The sequence below is a fragment of the Cucurbita pepo genome, chromosome LG12 (genome assembly GCF_002806865.2).
Source record: "Cucurbita pepo subsp. pepo cultivar mu-cu-16 chromosome LG12, ASM280686v2, whole genome shotgun sequence".
NCBI classification, from domain to species: Eukaryota; Viridiplantae; Streptophyta; class Magnoliopsida; order Cucurbitales; family Cucurbitaceae; genus Cucurbita; species Cucurbita pepo.
In genome coordinates this window covers 1,341,026-1,361,815 of record NC_036649.1, presented here as the reverse complement: position 1 = coordinate 1,361,815, position 20,790 = coordinate 1,341,026, and the positions used below count along the sequence as shown (strand labels likewise).

Below are 20,790 nucleotides of genomic sequence, written 5' to 3'. Positions count from 1 at the left end.
TCGTCCAAACCATGTGAGATCTTACAATTCATAAGTGTCTTCGCTAACATACCTCTAGTGTTTGACTCTGATACCATTTGTAACAATTCAAGCCCACTGCTAGCAGATATGTCCACTTTAGCTCATTACGTATCAATGTCAGCCTCACGGTTTTCAAAACACGTTTACTAGGGAGGCTTCCACACGGTTCTAAGGAATGTTTCGTTCCACTCTCCAACAAACTTACAAAGTAGACTTCTAAAAATTTGATACAACTCAAATCGAAATAAAATCTAACCCAATCCAATTTGTATGATTTGAGTTGGATAATTCGTGTTGGTTAGTTATACGCTCATATGAACATCTGTATTGTCATTTTTTATTATGATATTTTTAAAATGTAACAATTGGGAAAATGGAGTCGGGATAAATTAATGCATGGATAGCCGCTTTCCTCGGCCTATAAAAGTCTTATTTTGGTTCGGGACGATGTGAAATATTTTTCCTCCTTGGCCTTGTTTAGCTTATGGAGAGAAATCTCTCGTCTGTCCCTCCCCAAATGAAAATTGCTCGCCCTAAACGTGATGGGTTCCCACGAACCCTCGACTTTTTGGATTAAATGAACATCTTTGAGTTATACTCGTGAACTCTTTTCACCCATGATTAAAATACATTAAAAAAAAACTAATAACTTGTTTTTCTTTGTACGTGATTTTTTTCAGTATAGTAAGCGAAATATGATTTTTTGAATCTCACTTAAAAGGAAATAGTACATCTCGATTACTATTGAGCTAAACTCACTTCGACTTCCAGAGTTCTTGATTTCTTTTGTGATTAAGTACCTAATAAAAAAATTAACACTGTCGTCGTATGATTTACAAGTATAAATAGAATATGTAGTTTGTATTCTCATCGAGTTCGGGTTCTAAAATATATTTTTAATGTATATCGTTCGTTAAATCAACAGAAAAATATGTAAAATGAAAATTTCCAAATATGAATTGATTTGTTAATTTAAATAATTGAATTTAAAAAAAAATCCAAAATTCCATTTATGTAATTTAAAATGTAATTTTGAAGATGGGCTTTTATAGTTTATTGGCCCAATTTGTCAACCGAGCCTGGCCCAGCCCATTTTGTAGACGCTCCATTTTAGGGTTGGGTGGAAATGTGGACCCCACCGTCACGGCATCACAGGAAAAATAATTATTATTATATAAAGAAAAGAAAAAAAGAAAAAAATAATAAATAAATAAAAAGACGCTCTCATTACCCACCAAGAATATTTGGATTAAATTGAAACAGCTTCCGATTCCCTCACAATTCTGAACTCATTTTCTTCGTTGCTTCATATTCCTCTTTCCTTTGCTTCAATTTTCTCATCTCTCCTTCTTCCTTCTCCTAATCGCTACTGCAACAGGATCACGGATAAGTTTCCAGGATTCCTCTCATCTGTTTCGGTAAAAAAATTGATGTTAATTTTGGTTTTGTTATTGTTGTTGATGATTTTTCCCCTTGATTTCTTGATATTTGGCCTGGATTTGATTGTGCGTTTACGGGAGCTTGTTGATGATAGTTTTCGCGGTATTATGTGATATATGATCTGCTTTCTTCCTGGATTTTATGATTTAGACAAGATCTTGTTCCAATATGTGACGTTTGTATCCTTTAAATTGTCAGATACATGCATATGTATGTTCCTATCACTCAATTTTGTGTGAGCATTGAGAGCAAAGTTTCGTCGTCAATTGACGTAACTTGTGACCTTCATGTACCCAAAATATGTATTTGATAGGGGGCTCTCAGCAGGCAAGGTGGAGCGAAGAAGGAGGAGGGGGTTGCCCCATCTAAGTTCGTCTTAGGCTTTTCTACTTTGCCCCCTGAATTTTGAAAATTGAGAGATTATATGTTAAAGAGAAAATCGATTGTAAAATTGTGCTCCACCCTAAGAAAATTTATGGCTCACACGTCTAGGGAATTTTTTTTAGAACAAATATTTGTCATTGTCGCTATCAAATTGAACTTTTTTATTGGATTCTGTTCTTTTGTAAACTTGAGAAAAAATGGGTAAACTGTAGTGTAATGAACTTATTAACTAAAGGGGCTGTTAATGAAAGAAAGAACAGAATTTTTGAATGGTGATGCTCAGTTGTTATGTAACTTTTATTGATAAAAATAGCTTGAAGTCTTGAGTTCTCCTCTCTATTTCATCTATAGTAGTCTATTGTTCTGTCCTAAGTCACAATGAAATAATTGATACGTGCAACTCCAAATAGTAGTCAAATTTGAACGATTTTGGGTAGGGTGTTTTCTGTGCAATGTGATATTCTTACTTACCTTTTTTTTTTGTGCGTGTCTTGTTATTTTGCTCAGGAAGAATGTCTCGTGTTCGGAATTTCAGCTCTCATGGAGGAATGGCTAATGATGATTACTGGGTCACCATGAATCGATATGATGTCGGAGACCACTGTCAGAAGACAAGTAGGAGCAATTATTATGATTATGGCTATAGCCACCATTTTGAATTCTCAGGACAGTATAAAGAGCCGGTTGATAGGTCTATTTATGCGAGGCCTGCTATTTCCAACTCCATCAGGCCTCATAACTATCAGTCCTTTAAAAGGAGGAAGTTTTCTGCTTCACGTTGGGAGGATAGTGGGAGGTACCATTGGCAGGCACGGACATATGATCATGGACCTTCAATCTATAGCAATTTGGTCCACCCTCCTCCAAGATCCAACTATGATGTCTCTACATCTGCCAGCTGTAAAAGAGATCGCTCAATAATGGATGATGATGAGCCTTCTTTCATGTCCAGGGATGAGATTGAGAGATGCTCACCTTCAAGAAAAGATGGTATTGACACACTACGTGAAACACATCTGCGGTACACATATTGTGCCTTCCTTCAGAGTCTTGGTTTGCACCTTGAGTTGTAAGTAATCTAAATCTATGATAATTACTTGGTTCAGGGAATGCATTTATTTATTATTTTACCAGTAAAATTATATTTGAGGTTTCCTCTCATTTATGAGCCTTGTGGATTGTTAACACTAGTCATTGTTATTTGCAGACCCCAGACTACCATTGGCACTGCAATGGTTCTATGCCATCGGTTTTTTGTTCGAAGATCACATGCTTGTCATGATAGATTTGTAAGTTCTTTTGTGTAAAGGCTTGCAAGTGTCTAGAAGAGTAATGTTTACATTCATTACTCTTGGAATATAATTAAATTTTAGATTCTATGTTTGTTTTGTGTAAAGGCTTGGTAGTGTCTAGAAGAGTAATGTTTACATTCATTACTCTTGAACTATAATTAACTTTTAGATTCTATGTTTGATGCAAGATTAAACTTGTAAATCTATGGATTGATATCTCTGTTAATGAAATTCCTTTGGAGAGAGTAGTTCTTTATGCTGCCTACATTTGTTGCTGTTGTCAAAGATATAGATTTGAGAATTTTTCCACTATTTTATCCTCTTCTCATTCCCCCTATTCTGTTTTTTTCAATATCCCTATGTGGAACAGAAGTGCATATTTGATGATCTTTTTCTTTTGTCATCTAATTTGAGCAGAAATCATATAGTATACCAATCTAGTGTTCATATTGATTGTATCAACTTATTTTGCACCCTTGTTGCATGAGGTGATTATTTTGCATTAATTGGTTAATTTTGTTTACTCACCACTGTTTCAGTTGATTGCCACTTCTGCACTCTTCCTTGCTGCAAAATCCGAGGAGACACCACGACCTTTGAACAATGTCTTGCGAGCTTCATCTGAAATTCTGCACAAACAGGATTTTAATCTCTTATCTTTCAAGCTTCCTGTTGTGAGTATCCTCCGAATTTTCATTGTCTATTATATTCTCTTGCTTACCCTGCATGTAGCTTGTTCTTCGTGAAGTTCTTTTTTACAAAGATATTCTAGAATACAATCACATGATTTCTGAGGATAAAAAACCTTCATTTCCTCTTTTTCACCAATGTCCATATGTTTTTGTTCATCCATTGGTTTCAATATGACAAGTGATAGGACTATAATAAATAGTCCTGATAAATCGTTAAGAGTGTGATAATCACTAAACTATAGTTCTTATCAAAATCACTATACTGTTGCTTAGATACTAATCAATTTTGTTCATGATTCTTTTTTCTTTGCAAATTATAAATACTATTGTAATGACATCTTAGTATGCATCTTGAACAGGATTGGTTTGAGCAATATCGTGAAAGAGTAACGGAAGCTGAGCAATTGATACTGACTACTCTAAACTTTGAACTCAACGTTCAACATCCCTATGCTCCTCTTATGTCTGTTCTTAATAAGATAGGTCTTTCACAGTCAATGTTGGTGAATCTTGCACTGAACTTGATCAGTGAAGGGTAAGTTCATCACTTTATTTATTCCACCTGTCCATTTAATTTTAAGAAAATTAACAGGCAATATCTCTGTACCTGCAAGATAGAGATCTTGCAATTTATTGCTTCTCTGCAATTATTTTGTCCTTGCAACTGCTTACAGTAATCTTTCTGGATTGTCTAGTCTATTTAGCAAGCATGTCCTTGCAATTGTGAAAAGTAGGTCAATGATGTAACATTAAGAATTAGATTTGGGATATGTGGGTGCAAGAACCTCAATGGAATGACAAATTTCTTGAATTTTGGCGTTCATTGTGGCACAAAAGAGGATGCACTGGTGATCTTCTTTCCCTCTAGGTATCAAAATGGTGTGTCACTTGTGTCAATTATTTTTTTGTTAGAACAAGCTACACTTGCACATTTATCCTACTGTGGATTATTGATTCTTCTGGCGTGCATATAATTTGCAGGATCTATGCTAGCATGCTCGCCTATTTGATATACTTATCTGGCGGATTGATATGCTGTTCTTCGAAACTTTTGTTTTACAAGTGAAGTAAATTTAACCATGAATAAGCCCCATCAACTTGGTACTTGGTGCTAATGATTGCCAATGAGCCTACTGGATCACTTTCTATCCTTTCTTAACAAGAATATATAGTTTTCCTCCTCTCCCCGGAGCGTGCTCTCTAGGCCATTAATTTTCCTATACCTTTAAAGAAATGAAGTCATTTCCTTATGGACTTTTTGACTCAGAAAGGCCTTCGTGTGGAATTGAATCTGCTATCCATTACCTTTATAACCTAGAGAACCGCTGCCAATGATTTTGACTTTGTTCTTATTTCCCAATGACGGATGGTCAAGTGAGTCTGGTAGAGAATTTTTTCTGATCAACCTCTTTGGATGAACATCTAGCACAGAAGAAGTCACAATATGGATTTAGATCTATTATAAAAAAAGAAAAAATTGGGCTTTCTTTTCAAGATTCAAGTGGTCCATATGACTCGAATATCATGTTTAGTCACCAGGTTCTTGATGTTCCATTAGCATGCATACAAGTAAGCAGCCCTTCAATTGAAAACTTAAATTTGGGCCTACTTATGTTTGTAAGTTTATTTTCTGATTGCTGTCTATGCTTGGTGAATTATCATTTGGTATTTTCTGTTAATCATTTTGAGTCAGGGAGGGTGGAACTTAAAATGTGGCGTTACTATAACTGGTTCAGGATGGGCTGATTCAGAACAGGGATATGGGTTATCTTGATAGGCATGGAATGTAAATTGTGGAAGATCAACAAAAAATTAAAATAAAATGATTTTGGTTCTCCCCCTCCCACGGAGAGAATATAAAATGCATGCATTCTTATATAGGCGGCCAGCATGTTCTTTTCCATTACTTTGTATGCCTCATTTTCCCTTTTATCCCATCCTTGATTGATAGATATATAACTGAAACCTTTTGAACTTTATTTTTTTGAAGATGATGTTTTTTTTTTTTTCTGTCGTTTGTGTTTTGTTTCCATCGCAGTGAAACCTTAAGTTTTGTTGTTTCACACAAATGATTTAATACAATTATTTTGGGATGGTTTGCTTTTGAAATTTATTTGCTGATCTGTAAATTTTTTATGGTTTTTTTTTTCTTTTTTTTCTCCCTCTTCTCGTAGGAGTTCCATTCATTTTTGTCCTTGCACTTTCACATCTTCTTTTTTGGTGTAATCTTTGCTCCTTCTGCTTTCGGTCATTCATCTTTTAAAATCATGTAAATATCTACCTCTCTTAGCAATTTTGGAATGTTTAAGAAACCATGGTTTTTTAAACTCTGTTAACAATCATCATGTTGGACTTTCAACTTNTTTTTTTTTTTTTTTTTTTTTTTTTTTTTTTTTTTTTTTTTTTTTTTTTTTTTTTTTTTTTTTTTTGCTCGTTATCAAATAAATACCGTTTGCTTGATATTTTGGCCTCCCTGGATTTTGTAAGCTATTAAAATTTTGAAACTTTTGTGACTGTTTCAATTTCCCTCATTTTGTTTCCTATGGAGGACTGAACTCCTCTCTCTCTATTTGGCTTTTATTTTCATTAGCCTATTCTGTTATTCATGGCTGTGGAACTTTTTAAAGTATGTTGTAAAAATCCAGCACTGTTCTGTAGTTGTAAAGATGTATGTCTGGCCTATTTCATCTTGCAATGCATAGTGGATGCTTCATTATTTGAATGAATCTGTAATTTTCTTTGTTCTGATTTATATATTGACCTGTCATTTTATATGTTATGATTTTAGGAAATCCTGAAGGTGTAAACTTTTGAAATATTCAGTGACATCAAGGTTTTGCATTCAATTTGTTGTACTTAGAAATCGTGAATTTTAATTCCACTCAGGTGATGTTTGTTTCAATTTATATCATCATTAGAATCACGATCATGAAATAAATGTGATCTTCTTGCTTGTGTAAAGGTAGCATTGTCCATAGAAACTCCACCTTCTCCTGCCCACCCACCAAAATAGAGAAAAACGATGTCCTACCCCCAAAACCGAGCAAAATTATCTTTAAGTTACAAACATTACAATAGATGCAACTTTCCATGGAAAGGCAGTTTTGTCAGTTGAAACCATGTCCTGGCCTAAAGACTCGGAGCAAATTGCCTTAAATCAGAGCAACTTTCCATAAATCCGAGCTCTTCACTACAGAGTACTGACAAAACAACTCATGCTGATAACAGAAAAATGTAATGAACAGTCCAGTACATCTTTATATACGCACATGTAATATATATGTGTGTGTGGAACATTTATATTTTCTTCTCATGTGTATTTTGTACAACGGTGGGAATTTTGGGTTGTATCTGTAAGTGGGGTTAGCTTGCATGCTTTCAAGCACGATGAGATGAGAGTGCTTGATGACTATCCAGTACAGATCAACATTTACGTCATTTAAGCTGAAGATGGTGGGTTGCTTTGAGAAGTTTGATTGTTTGCAATATGCCACAACCTCCTGTCTTTTAGTTTGGGTTGCATTAGTCTCTGGAATCAAAAGCCTCTGCTGCCAAATTTACCTGGGAGTCTGATGTATTCTGTGTATGGGGTTTAACATATATCATATGATAATGATATTATCGGCACTCTTCCAGAGATTCTTGGAAATATTCTACCTGAGTTGCTGCTTTTTAGTTGGTAAGAAAAAACGATTTACTTTTATTCATTTGAAGTGAATGCTTGAAAGTTACTTTGCTCCTACTCTTAGTTTTTATTGTTATATACAATTGTGTATTTGGAGCTGATGTAGTTTTTTGTTTTGAAGTACTGTTAGACATTCCCATCCTATTTAGTAATGGACTCAGATGGTTTGTTTAACTGTTTGATGCGTTCTTCAACAAGTGATGGTGGTTGTGGCAGTTGTATGCAAGGCTGATATGTGGTTTTTTTAGGCTAAGGAGCTCACTCTGGCTTCAGTTTAAGCCCCATCAGATAGCTGCTGGAGCTGCATATCTGTCTGCCAAGCTACTGCATGTGGATTTTGCTCCTTATCAAAATATCTTGCAAGAGTTCCAAGCAACGCCTGCTATTCTCCAAGGTACCTTGAAGAACTTCTGAATATTTTCTCACGTCCTATTATGTGATTGCTTTAAAAATTAAGATAACACTAACCATTTCTTCATTTTATTTTCACTCCTAAAAACCTGTGTTCAAGTCTTAGCCACGTTTATAGAGCAAAAAGTAAGCCTTGTTTGAGATATCATCTTTTTTCTTCAATATGTTTTTATTATTGAAAGATGTTTTCTATAGTTATGATCACGAGTTCAAGATTATATTGTAGTTGGAAAGGATAGCTTACAAGTGGGATTTTAGTAGAGCAAATTTAATTATGAGAATAAACATATGATCCATGGAAATAAGCTATTGAAAAGTAGGAGAAATTCTCTTAGAAAGATAAGTTACTACCCATATTTGTTGTAGAAAACAGAATATTAGTTTTGAAAACAATCTCTTGAGCCCAACCTCTGGGCATGGGCTTTGAAAGGATAGAATTTTGTGGGTATAATATTCTTGTTTTAGTTATTCAGGGGCTTGTTTTAGAATCTCAATGTTTGTCTTTGAAACGAAGCTCCCAAGTTCTGACGTGGTTTGTTTTTCACTCATGCTAAAATGCAGATGTGGCCCAGCAGTTGATGGAGCTTTTCTAAAGTGAAAGCTCGATAATGATGAAGCTTAGTCCGGTGAAATGATGTGCAATGATGGTAAACATAACATATTTATGAGATTTTACGTCAGTCTTAAATGGTTAAATCCTGACAGTTGCCTTAGGTTATGTAGTGACTGTTGGTAGTTTTAACATGAATTGTTCTCAATTCATTTCCATGTGCAAAACTGTGGTTTAGAAGTAATTTAGGAAGACCTGTATTCAATTGGCGAACGGATGGTAATACGAAAATGCTCGCTTCTGCTCTGCTCTGCTCTCTCTCTCCTTTAAATGTCATTGGCTTTTGATTCCTTTCTTTTTTTCATTTAAGTCGCTCCGTCATACATCTATTCCATAATGTTAGAATAAAGCACGGTGTCTAGATAGGGGTAAATATCAAGCATAGCTCAATTATCTTTGACAAGGAAAAAAAAAAAGTTAAAAGGTTCGTTGAATTTGTAACGGACTTGTGATATTGTCTCTTTGGACTTTTCCTTTTGGGTTTCTTCTCAAGGTTTTAAAATGTATTTGTTAGGGAGAGGTTTTCACACATTTTCTCTCCAATTGATGTAGGACTTCACAATCCCCCTTAGGGTCAGCGTCTTCCCTGTCATAGATATCATTTGTAACAGCCCAAGTTTTTTTTTTTTATTTTGGGCTTCTTCTCACGATTTTAAACTCTTATGGGCTTCTACTTTCACTCCTTTATAAGATGTGTTCTCTCCTCCTTTCACACTCTTATAAGATGTGTTCTCCCCTCCAATCGACGTGGGATGTCACAGATCTTTACTTCACATAAAAGTGATCGCATTGTGCTTTAAGCGATCACATGTACTAAAAGCTCATACAAAGTTGTCACAGTGTTCCAGGCAAGTTACAATCAACCAAGGCCATGATTTTGCAACACCTCTATTAGTAGGTTGTACCTATATTCCCTAGGCATAGTCAACCTACCGACTATCATCATCTTGTTGTGTAGCGTTTTCCTTTGTTCAAGATTGTAACCCAGTAGAGAAATTCTTTTCAAGTGCGTGAAAATTCATTTCATATCATCCTTGGAATATTTGATAAGGAGTGGCATGCATATAGTTTCACAGTAAGCCACCAGTTTTTGAAGCCATTGAAGCAGAGTAAGAAAAGATAGCAGACACAAAGCTTGGCAATTACAAACCCAAATTCAAGGTAGCATATCCAACACTGCGTGATAACGCCCTCTTTGAATTCTTTATTCTAAGACAACGAGTTGCATTCATAAACAACTTGATCCCTTTGAATAACGAGCTAATGTCATGGACATTTCACTTTTTCCAAAGTAAAGTCGTAAGTGGAGCTTTAATGAAATTGATAAGAACTTCTCTATCTTTGACCATTAATTAGATATCGATTATTATCTTGAAAGAAAAAAAAAAAAAGACTATCGACAGAAATTTAAACTTTCAACCTGTTATACGTCGGTTTGAATAATTTTTATTGATTTTATTATGGGTTGACTTGAACGGTAAACAAATAGCGTTTTTATTCTTGAATTTTCAAAATATTTAATTTAGTCCACTCACTCAATAAATACATTTAAGATTAACCATTTGGCTATTATATTGCCACCTATCTTCACTTACTTAAATCTCGTCTCCACCAAGCTATGTAGTTTTAATACGTGGGTAGCATAATTTGTTAAAAGCAAAATAAAGATAGTGGGCCAAAACGGAGGTCTATTTTTATGATATAGAAACCAAAAATAGAACGGACTTAAAGTTGTAAGAACTTGAACTAGTTTAAAATCACTTATTATTTTTTCCAAAATTAAAGGGTTGATATTTTAACACAAATTTGAAATGGACACCGAAGAGTTTAGTAAACCTGGTAGACACGTTTTAAAATTACGTACCAACATAAAACCTAGCTACGAAGCTTATAATTGTATCAAATAAACCGCTAAACTTTAATAAGTTAATCAATTTAGACCATCCATTTGAAAATCGTCTGTGCATCAACTCCCACACGTGTAAGCATCTCTAAATCGATATTTTTTTAATTGTTGAATTTTTAATATGAAATTTATTTTATGAAAATAATAAAATATTTGTATTATCTAAAAATTCTTAAATTTTTAAAACATTATTTAATAAAATTCCGAAATGACATTTAATAAATTTACGAACTTTCAACTGCGTATTTATATTATCTCATCATATTAAAAATTAGTTAAAACAAAATTAAAAATGGAAAATGGATTGAACACTTTAATATTTAAAATAAAAATAAAAAGAAAAATTAACCAATGATTCAAAGCAGTGGAGAACAGAATTCTTTATCGGTGGTGAGTTGTTTGATTTGTAGTTTATGCCAAATCTTAGTTCTCAAATCTAATTTTTACTTCATTTTGAGTTCGATTGAACGCAAGGATTCAGCCATCCACAGACATACTTGAATCCCCAAGTTCTTCAGCTTCAATCTCCTTTATAAGGATCCTGATTCGCGATTTTCAGGGGGTTCTTTCCTCTGGATTTCTTACTTTTCGTTTTTAAACCCGTCCCATTATTTTGCGGCTGTCCCGATTTTCAATCCATAGTAAATTTCGAGTTTTTGAGTTTGATCGTACTCAAAATTAGGGTTCATTTGAGCTGTTTTTGGATTGGATCTTAGTCGATAGACCATGCTTTCGAATCAGCTGCAGAATGGGATGGATAGAGCAAAAAGCATGTGGTCTCGTCTTCCGGACACCGATGAAAATGAGGACGACCTCGTTAGCTTCTTGAAGAAGAACGATGGGGGCGGCGTCGAAAGCCTTGATTACGAGGTCATCGAGAATTATGCTTACTGGGATGAACAGGTACTTTCATTCTGTTCTGTTTCTGGTGATCTTTGAGTTTTAATTTTATGGTTGGGCCTGCATTTATCTTGGATTACTTCAATTGTTCTTGTGATCTGTTGGAAAATAATTCTTTACTATGAAATGGGGCTTCAGCGGATGCTGTTTTTGTGCTTCTCACGATGTGCTTTTGGTGTTCTGTAGGCGCAAAGAGGAAGATTATTTGTTGGCTATAGTGTGGTGGTTAAGTGGCTGTATGCTTTGTTCATTGGCATTGGTATGATGACAGCTTCCCTTTACCTGAACAAAAACTCCATGTTTACAAAGTGCATACATTTTGTTTATAACGCATAATATGTTATCTATCCATAAATTATCGATAAAATAAGTGATTTGTGTGGGTAATACGATCCTTAGTTTAGTTGTGACATCTTGATCGAGGTTATAACGTGATGTTTAGTAGTTGTTGATAAACGGAGTGAACTAGAAGGCATTCGAACTGAAAGCATTGGACATTTCATGGTTTTCTTTTTGCATAATTTAATTCGACGGTGTAAAGCATATGGTTGTTTTTCTTGTTGTGTCTAGTTAACGACTTCTCTTGGCTGCGTCCAGGCACAGGATTGGCTGCAGTTTTCATAAATATGGCTGTTGAGAACTTTGCAGGCTGGAAATTTTCATTGACATTTGCTCTAATTCAGAAGTCATATGTAGCTGGTTTTATAGTATACTTAGCCATCAACTTGGGTCTAGTGTTTTCATCTGTATATATAGTCACTCATTTTGCTCCTGCAGCAGCTGGATCTGGCATACCTGAAATCAAGGGTTATTTGAATGGTATGTCATATTATTGATGGCTCTTCGCTTCCATCCTTGGTAAAATTAAAACACATTGTTTTTGGGCATTTGAAAGTATCTCTTTTGTTCTAATGAACAGGAATTGACATTCATGGTGTCCTTTTCTTCAGAACCTTAATCGGAAAGGTACCGTTGTACCCTACCCCTCATTGCTGGAAATTTCTGCAGATATGTTCTTAAAGTTTTCTCATTTTTTTTCTTTTCGTAATCTTGGTATATGTCAGATATTTGGAAGCATTGGTTCGGTGGGAGGTGGATTGGCTTTAGGCAAAGAAGGACCGCTTGTACATACGGGCGCCTGTATTGCTTCTTTGCTAGGACAAGTAAGCCTGCATGAATTTCTTGTCGTAATATTCTTATGACAATCAATATCTTCACAATCCAATGAGAAAGTAGATTTTATTAATCCATGTTTGATTCAACTTGGTTCGTATTTTCATTTGTCTATTAATGTTTATGTCCCAATTACGGCCGAAGTTGTATTGTTATTCCATACTTGTCTTAAACTTTGGTGTCGTGGCTGTTTGGTATCCATTTGATATTGAGACTCATTATTCAATACTTTAATTCATGATGTTCAAGTCTCTGACTTGGTTGATCTATGGAAATGAAATATGTCCGCGTGCACCTACATACCGTCAGTATTTGTGAGATCCCATGTCAGTTGCGGAGGAGAATGAAACACCCTTTATAAGGGTGTGAAAACCTCTCCTTGGCAGACGCGTTTTACAAACCTTGAAGGAAATCCGAAAGGGAAAACCCAGATAGGACAATATCTGCGGTGGGCTTGGGTTGTTACAGTTTTCTTACTTGAAAGTTGTGAAATCATTAGTGTACTTTAGCGGAATTTAGGGTAAAGTTATTATTTGCAATAGACAGGTTCCGGAGTTGAATGGACAAAAATGAAGAAGTTCGGCTTCTTTTCATTTTTTCCTTTTTTGGAATCCCTGCCTTTTGTGTTCATTCAAAACTCACATGTTTGTATGTAGTAGAGGGATTGACATTGGACCCTGCTAAAATCTGTGTGAATATCCTAAATAGGTCATGTCAAGTGGTTGTGACCTCATTACAGCCTTCCACCAACGTATCCTATGAGTTAAAAAGAAAAATCCTTTGAGATGAATTATAACTGCATGGTTAGTGCAAATAATGATTTCTTGTCTTTAATTTTGAAAACAGGGTGGATCTGGTAAATATCATCTAAATTCCAGGTGGTTACAAGTGTTCAAGAGTGACCGGGATCGTCGTGATCTTGTAAGTTATTTTTAGCATTTCAATTTACATTCTAGCTCTCCACTTTTCTAAATCAAGTCATGATTTAATATTACTTTCTGCATGATTTAATACACTTTGCCTAATTGTTATTTGTCTTAATTTTACATATTGGACTTTGAAGAACTTAAGCTTTTAATGGTTTTTTTTTTTTTTTTTTTTCCTTTTCTCATTTGTTTATGACTTATAGTATTAGAGGCTGTAGAGGCAAATAACCTAATTGTTCTTCCTTTTTTCGTTAACAATGAAAGGTGACATGTGGGTGTGCAGCAGGAGTTGCTGCAGCTTTTAGAGCTCCAGTTGGTGGTGTATTATTTGCACTGGAAGAAGTAACATCTTGGTAAACACATTTCTTCCTCTCAACATGCTTGAAGGCTGACTTATGTGGTGATAGAATGTTTCTTTCCTCTTTCTCTGTTGATTTATGGGCAAAATAATCTTTTGATATCGTTTTAGTTCGGGTTGGAGTCAAAACACCTGCAGGGTGAAAAGCAATAATTTATTAATCTACAGGGGTTAGGTTGTTAGTTCTGGAACTATAGGGACANAAAAAAAAAAAAAAAAAAAAAAAAAAAAAAAAAAAAAACTAACCCAATCTATGTGAATTTTGTATTTGACATTGAAGGTGGAAGAGTCAACTTTTGTGGCGTGTGTTTTTTACGTCTGCTGTGGTGGCTGTTGTGGTGCGTGCAGCGATGGGATGGTGTAAGAGTGGGAAGTGTGGCCATTTTGGTTCTGGTGGTTTCATAATATGGGACATATCAGAGTAAGGTTTATAATCTATTCATGCCTTCTATGCCTATGTCTCCTTTGAATTTTTAGCTGCTAATGGTTATACTTTTAGTGGCCAAGAGGACTACTCTTTTGGGGAGTTGTTGCCTATGACTGTGATTGGGGTTATTGGAGGCTTATTAGGTTGGTAATTTAGTCGTACCTTTTTGGTTGGCTTAGCTAAATTTCCAATTCCAAGGATTAGGTTCTATGTTCATCCTTTTGGTTATTCGTTTAGGAGCACTATTCAACCAGCTTACTCTTTACATGACGTATTGGCGACGAAACCATTTGCACAAAAAGGGGAACCGAGTTAAGGTACGCAAAAGTTTAATGATGATTTATGTCTATTATTTCTTCAGCCCCAATTACTTCAATTTTTCTCCCTTGAAAAATTTCAGATCATTGAAGCTTGTCTCATCTCGGTATTAACATCAATTATTTCGTTCGGACTACCACTTCTAAGGCAATGTACTCCATGCCCCAAATCTGATCCTGATTTGGGTAATGAATGCCCAAGGCCTCCAGGGACGTACGGGAATTATGTCAATGTAAGAATCAGTACTGCTTGTCTTTTGTTGTTATTTTGCGATTATTGTAATTTTCAATACCAATCCCATATCATTTAGCTGGAGCTAGGCACACTTGGAGTTGCTTGACATAAATCTGCCTGTTTATTACCCTTTTTTTTTCAGTTTTATTGTAGCAAGGACAATGAATACAATGACCTTGCAACCATCTTCTTTAACACCCAGGTTTTTCTTTTTTCTTTGTTCAAATTTATGCTGATCTTTTCCATTTCTCTATAATATTCTTTTTTACCTTCTTGATGTCGCTAAATTTATTTTTCCAGGATGATGCCATAAGGAATTTGTTCAGTGCAAAAACGATGCATGAATTCAGTGCGCGGAGTTTATTGACCTTTCTGGTAACGTTTTTCACTTGGTTTACAGCATAACTTTCTTTGTTCACATGTTCTTATTGTTGTACTGTTTCTTATTTTCATCATCTTACTGAAAATCCCTTCATTTTAGAATTAATATAGAATCACTAAGTTGTGCTATGTTATTAGGAACTTGATGATATGATTGTTTTACAATATTCCATCCATTCTTCTACTTTTTCAGGTTATGTTTTATACTTTAGCTGTCGTGACGTTTGGTACTGCTGTACCTGCTGGTCAATTTGTTCCTGGTATAATGATTGGATCTACGTATGGACGTTTGGTTGGAAAGTTCGTGGTTAGTTTCTACAAAAAGCCGAACATTGAAGAGGGAACGTGAGTCTTTGCTTATTCTATGAATATTCTAGTTTAATAATTTAGATGTTATTGAGAGAATGCTGGCAAACATGCAATATCAGATAAAACTATGGGGGTCATTTTCTTGTTAATAAAATTCATGGGAAATACAAGATTTTGGTGAGGCACTCTTGACCAAGTTAATAGGGTCAGGATATACAATCTTTCTCTAGCTAAATCCATTCTAGAAACAAACTGAATTCCAGTGAAAAGGAGCACAAAAGGGTAGACGAACTTTTTCGAGGGCTCATGGGGCTTACAGAAAAATACTCGATTGACAAAAATCGTAGACGAGCTTTGAAAATAAAACTTATGGTTTCGGGTAACACAAATCAAAAGTTAATCATTGGCAAATGAAATCATGAAAGATCCAATCTTACTTTATTGTATCTTCATGTGATAACAATCTTTAACGTTCTTCCAAATCTTACTGGTTTTCTAGATATGCTTTGTTGGGTGCTGCATCGTTTCTAGGAGGCTCTATGCGAATGACAGTGTCTTTGTGTGTCATCATGGTTGAAATTTCAAACAATTTGAAGTTTTTACCTCTCATAATGCTTGTCCTTCTGATGTCCAAGGTAAGTCAACGTATATGTATATATATTCATGGATGCATGTGAAAGTTTCTTATTTATATAAACACTTCAGGCTGTTGGTGATGCCTTTAATGAAGGCCTCTATGAAGAGCAAGCCCAGTTGAAGGGTATTCCGTTACTGGAATCGAGACCGAAGTACCAGATGCGGAAAATAACAGCAAAGGAGGCCTGTGGAAAAAGGGTAATCCTTGCGTATTCCTTAAACTCCTTTTGTATTGAGTACAGAGTATTATCCAGGCAATGATGTTTCATTGGAGCCCATGCAAAAGAAATATGCTATACGAAAAGGAAAAATAAAGTTTTGCGTCGAGTATATGCATGGAGGACGATTTGTGTGGTTTAAAATTGTGAGATCTCACGTGAGTTGGAGAGGGGAACAAAACATTCCTTATAAGAGTGTGGAAACCTCTCCTTAGCAGACGTGTTTTAAAACCGTGAGGCTGACGGCGATACGTAATGGAAGTAGACAATATCTACTAGCGGTAGGTTTGAGCTGTTACAAATGGTATTAGAGCCAGACACCAATGGTATACCAGCGAGGATGCTAGGCCCCCAAGGGGGGTGGATTGTGAGATCCCACATCAGTTGAAGAGGGGAACGAAGCATTCCTTATAAAGGTGCGGAAACTCTCCCTAGCAGACGCGTTCTAAAACCGTGAGGCTGACGGCGATACGTAATGGGCCAAAGCGGACAATATCTGTTGGCGGTGTTGGCCTGTTACGAAAATAATTGAAATGAGTGGCTTACCTATAATTTTTTTTTCTTATAATGTGTATAGTATTAGATTCTTCCTTGCCAATACACTGTTTTCTCTATTTGTAGGTCGTCTCGTTCCCCCGCGTTGTTAAGGTTGCTGATATTGTTAGTATTTTACGGAGCAACAGACATAATGGCTTTCCTGTGAGCATACCTAAATTCTTCTTTTTCTTCTCGTCTATTAACCGATTCTTAAGGCTGTGCTTCTTTGCCCCTTAGGTGATCGATTACTCTCGAAACGGAGAAACACGTGTCATTGGACTAATGCTTAGAAGGTATATAGGCTGAATTGATAACCAACACAATCTTTTTAATGATTGAAGCATCCCAAAAAGCCTTACTGTATGATTTTTGATGCAGTTACTTGTTAGGACTACTGCAGTCCAAAGTAGATTTTCAGCACAGTCCTTTGCCTTCTGATCCAAGAGGATCCATGCCAACCAGGTAAATGGATACTCGATCCGAGTCCCGAGACTATAATGGACGGGTTATCCTCACTTTTCCATCGAGTTCTGACTCGTTCTTTTGGAATTTTCAGGCATAATTTCAGTGAGTTTGTGAAACCTGCTTCCAGTAAAGGAATTTCTATTGATGATATCAATCTTAGTTCAGAGGACTTGGAAATGTACATTGATCTACTCCCCTTTTTGAATCCATCTCCATATATTGTCCCAGAGGATATGTCTTTGACAAAGGTATTTGCTTGATTATTTTGTTTGGTTTTATGTTATTCATCATTTTTGAGGGAATTGTGGTTTCCGTAATCGTCGTATCTTGCAATGTCATAGGTATATAATCTTTTCCGGCAATTGGGTCTAAGACACGCGTTTGTCGTTCCCCGTCCAGCAAATGTGGTCGGTTTGATCACTCGAAAGGATCTGTTGATAGAGGTAGTATAGTCACCTTACCACATTTAATATTTCAAAAACACGTCTCGACATTAATAAGATACAAACACCTCGATGCAGGATAGCGAAGATTCGGATGCTATGGAGCTACAATCGACTAGTGTAAGGTCTCTGACTCTCTATGATGCTTTACTTATCTCATAAAACGATGCATCTATTCGGACTTCCGAGATTGTAATGCGATGCTAACGCTTCCATTTAGATTGATTCTTACGTTTTTAGTCACTTTAGACGCTGTCAAAACGAGTTCATCATCTAATGTGCCGAAACTGTATAATCTCTTCAAACTCAACTTATTAATCTTGTATATCGTTACGATGGCATGGCAGAGCTCGGCGTCGAGATAGAAGTATACATACAACGAATGGGGATGTCGAGAGCCCACTTCTTAACGGACTTTTGGTCAATAACGCAGACGGCTGATGAACATCATGCAGCAGCTGCCAAGATTAATATGGTCAGATTACTACTAGTTTATGATGCTTTTCTTCATATTCCCATTAGGAAATATATTCTTTATTGTTTGCTGGCTGGGATTCCAATCCCAAACCAGGTAGATATCTAAAGAACAGAGCAGAACAGAGCATTGTATTATATCATAGATTGTAATGATAAGAGTTGGCTTAGTTTATTTTGTTTATGAAAGCTTCAAACTTACGAAAACGTATGTATAGACGACGTAAAAAGAGACCTCGATGACGAACTATCACTACAAAATGGCTGAAATTTGTTGTACAAAAAAGACTGCAACTTATTGAATGGGAAGGGCTTGGCCAGTGCCCGTTTAAGCAATCGCTAGAACGGACAAGGCCGAAAGCAATAGCCAAAAGCCAGCGCCAAGGCGCGGGGCAGTGGCTTTTGGTGCTTGTGTGGCGGGTGTATGTGCAAGGGGGACGGCAGGGGAGGCCAAGGCAGAGGGCTCTGGGGCAACGGTGGTGGAAGCGAGGCGTTGGACGTTAATGTCGACCTTCTGGCCGGCCTGGCAATGGCCGGGAACACCGCAGAGGAAAAAGTGATGGCCTCTGGTTTGAATGGTGATGGTGTCGTTGCCGGAAGAGTGTGTCTCTATGGGGTCTGAGACATTGCATGATTTGTACATCCCATGCGTCACTCTCATTACGTTGTGGAACTTGGCGTTGTACTCAAATACTGAAAAACAAACTCATCATTTCAATCATTTCTTAAAAACCCGTCAATTATTCGATCGGACCGCTATAATGAACCCGAACTTGGCGTTCCACTCAAATACTGAAAAAACAGACTCATCCCCGTAAATTATTCGATCTCAAAACCCGTAAATTATTCGATCGGACCGCTATAATGAACCCAAATTCCCGTAAATTATTCGATCTCAAAACCCGTAAATTAATCGATCAGACCGCTACAATGAACCCAAATTTGACGCTACAATGAACCCAAATTTAAAAATCAAATTTACGTTAAAATTTTCAAATTCATGTAAAATAAGCTTTTAAATCTTAAAAAATTTCTACTCATTTCAAAACTTTAAAAATTGTTTGATAATGATCGATCAAAATTCGACATTATTTTATACAAAATTAAAAATTCAATATCTTATTATATACAAAGATTAATTTTATGTCTAATAATTCGTTAATTATTTTTTAAATAATATTTTTTTACCTTTGAAGTTTAGAAGCCACTAAATTAGTAATTTAAGACTAAAAATGAAATTTAAGAAAGTCATAGGCAAAAATAAAATAAAACAAAATATATTTTTGACTTAATTTTGAATTTTAAAAGGAATTAAAAAAAAAAAAAAGAGGAAGGTTTGTGGGAATTATATCATTTTAAATTTGTGAAGTGGTGTAAATCATAATGAAGGCGTGAGTGAGTGGGTGGAAAAGCTTGTACATAATGGGCCTTGTAGGGCCCATTATGTGTGGCCCACTATCACATGCTTCCAGCCCACCTAATTTCTTTTTTTTATTATTTTTTGTTTATTTTTGGAAGTTTCTTTTAGACCCTACTTCCAATCTCAAAGCCTACGACCATTCTTGTCGGAAAACCTTTAAAAAAAAAAAAAAAATTACAAATTACTCAAAAATAATTCCATTTGTTTAAAAAAAAAAATCAATATTTTTTCATAATTACAATATTATCCTTGCACTTTTACAAAATTTTAAAACGAGAATATTTTTAAAAGAAAAAAAAAAGTAAGAATTATTTTTATAATTAAACCCATTTTTTCCTAATTTAAAAAATAATCCTTATTTTTAAAAAAATAAAAATTTGGGCAACAAAAAGGCATGAAACGAGAAAATCATGAAATGGGTTTTTTTTTTAATGATCCAAAAAATTCAATTTCCGAAATAATAATAATAATTAAGAAAGGAATTTAAAAAAAAATTTGATAAATGTTCATATGAAACTTACCGATGACATCACCGGGCTGGAAAGTCTTGGTAGCAGCCCACTGCTTGTAGTCGACACCGCCGATGGTGGTCCAGCCGGCGGCGTCTCCAACCTTATAAACCGCCGCGACCGCCGGCTCCAGCACCATGGTCATGACGACCACGAACACCGCCGCCGTCACCGCAACCGCTCTCTCCGCCGCAAAACCCATTTTCCGGCGGTTACCCTCTCAAATTTCAGTTGGCTGAAATGGGTTTTTGAATTTAAGATGGAAACTTAAAAAAGAGTATGCCTTTACCATCTCAATTTATATAATCTCCCTTGAACTCTAGTGGGTTCTTTTACACTTTTTTTTATTTTTATTTTTATTTTTTTAAAAATATTTTTCTATTTTGAGGTGGACCCATTTTGGTCATTGGATCTTAGAATCTAAGAAACAACGACTATTTAAATATTTCCTTTTTTTTTCATTTTATTTTAATTCTAATTTTAAATTAATAAAAATATCTATCAATTTTGCACTCTCCAATATATATATATATATATTCAATTTTAAAAATTTTAATAATACTCTAAACTTTAAAAAAAAAATACTATTATTTTTTATTTATAATTTTATGGATATTTTTT

The 20,790-nt window shown here is 35.4% G+C and overlaps 3 protein-coding genes across 8 annotated transcripts; 2 read left to right on the top strand and 1 right to left on the bottom strand.

The window, feature by feature from the left end:
* The first annotated feature begins 1,240 nt into the window (after nucleotides 1-1,240).
* Nucleotides 1,241-8,782, top strand: LOC111806458 (cyclin-T1-3-like). Of its 5 annotated transcripts, none has more exons than XM_023691785.1 (7): nucleotides 1,241-1,439; nucleotides 2,357-2,914; nucleotides 3,053-3,134; nucleotides 3,677-3,811; nucleotides 4,189-4,364; nucleotides 7,763-7,908; nucleotides 8,487-8,782. In XM_023691785.1, the coding sequence occupies exons 2-7, from the start codon at nucleotides 2,358-2,360 to the stop codon at nucleotides 8,516-8,518; spliced, it is 1,128 nt and encodes a 375-aa protein (XP_023547553.1). In that variant the 5' UTR covers nucleotides 1,241-1,439; nucleotide 2,357; the 3' UTR covers nucleotides 8,519-8,782. The 5 variants fall into 5 exon arrangements, 3 of the variants coding, with proteins under 3 accessions (XP_023547553.1, XP_023547552.1, XP_023547554.1); XM_023691784.1 differs by having other exon boundaries at nucleotides 2,353-2,914; XR_002816814.1 differs by lacking the exons at nucleotides 7,763-7,908; nucleotides 8,487-8,782 and adding an exon at nucleotides 4,811-6,839 and having other exon boundaries at nucleotides 2,353-2,914; nucleotides 4,189-4,697.
* A 1,977-nt stretch (nucleotides 8,783-10,759) lies between these two features.
* LOC111806917 (chloride channel protein CLC-d) lies at nucleotides 10,760-18,415 on the top strand. 2 transcript variants are annotated; one of them, XM_023692440.1, is made up of 24 exons: nucleotides 10,760-10,831; nucleotides 11,183-11,344; nucleotides 11,528-11,600; nucleotides 11,939-12,160; nucleotides 12,261-12,307; nucleotides 12,406-12,504; nucleotides 13,361-13,435; nucleotides 13,705-13,793; nucleotides 14,079-14,219; nucleotides 14,298-14,368; nucleotides 14,463-14,542; nucleotides 14,626-14,775; nucleotides 14,920-14,979; nucleotides 15,078-15,152; nucleotides 15,352-15,503; nucleotides 15,967-16,102; nucleotides 16,173-16,301; nucleotides 16,943-17,020; nucleotides 17,096-17,151; nucleotides 17,237-17,320; nucleotides 17,415-17,571; nucleotides 17,665-17,766; nucleotides 17,845-17,891; nucleotides 18,114-18,415. In XM_023692440.1, exons 1-24 carry the CDS (start codon nucleotides 10,793-10,795, stop codon nucleotides 18,205-18,207), a joined length of 2,418 nt encoding a protein of 805 aa, XP_023548208.1. In that variant the 5' UTR covers nucleotides 10,760-10,792; the 3' UTR covers nucleotides 18,208-18,415. The 2 variants fall into 2 exon arrangements, with proteins under 2 accessions (XP_023548208.1, XP_023548210.1); XM_023692442.1 differs by lacking the exon at nucleotides 10,760-10,831 and having other exon boundaries at nucleotides 10,838-11,344.
* LOC111806918 (mavicyanin-like) lies at nucleotides 18,391-20,452 on the bottom strand. The gene is made up of 2 exons (XM_023692443.1): nucleotides 20,182-20,452; nucleotides 18,391-18,933 (listed from the first exon to the last, which is right to left on the bottom strand). The coding sequence occupies exons 1-2, from the start codon at nucleotides 20,369-20,371 to the stop codon at nucleotides 18,569-18,571; spliced, it is 555 nt and encodes a 184-aa protein (XP_023548211.1). The 5' UTR covers nucleotides 20,372-20,452; the 3' UTR covers nucleotides 18,391-18,568.
* Nucleotides 20,453-20,790: the final 338 nt, after the last annotated feature.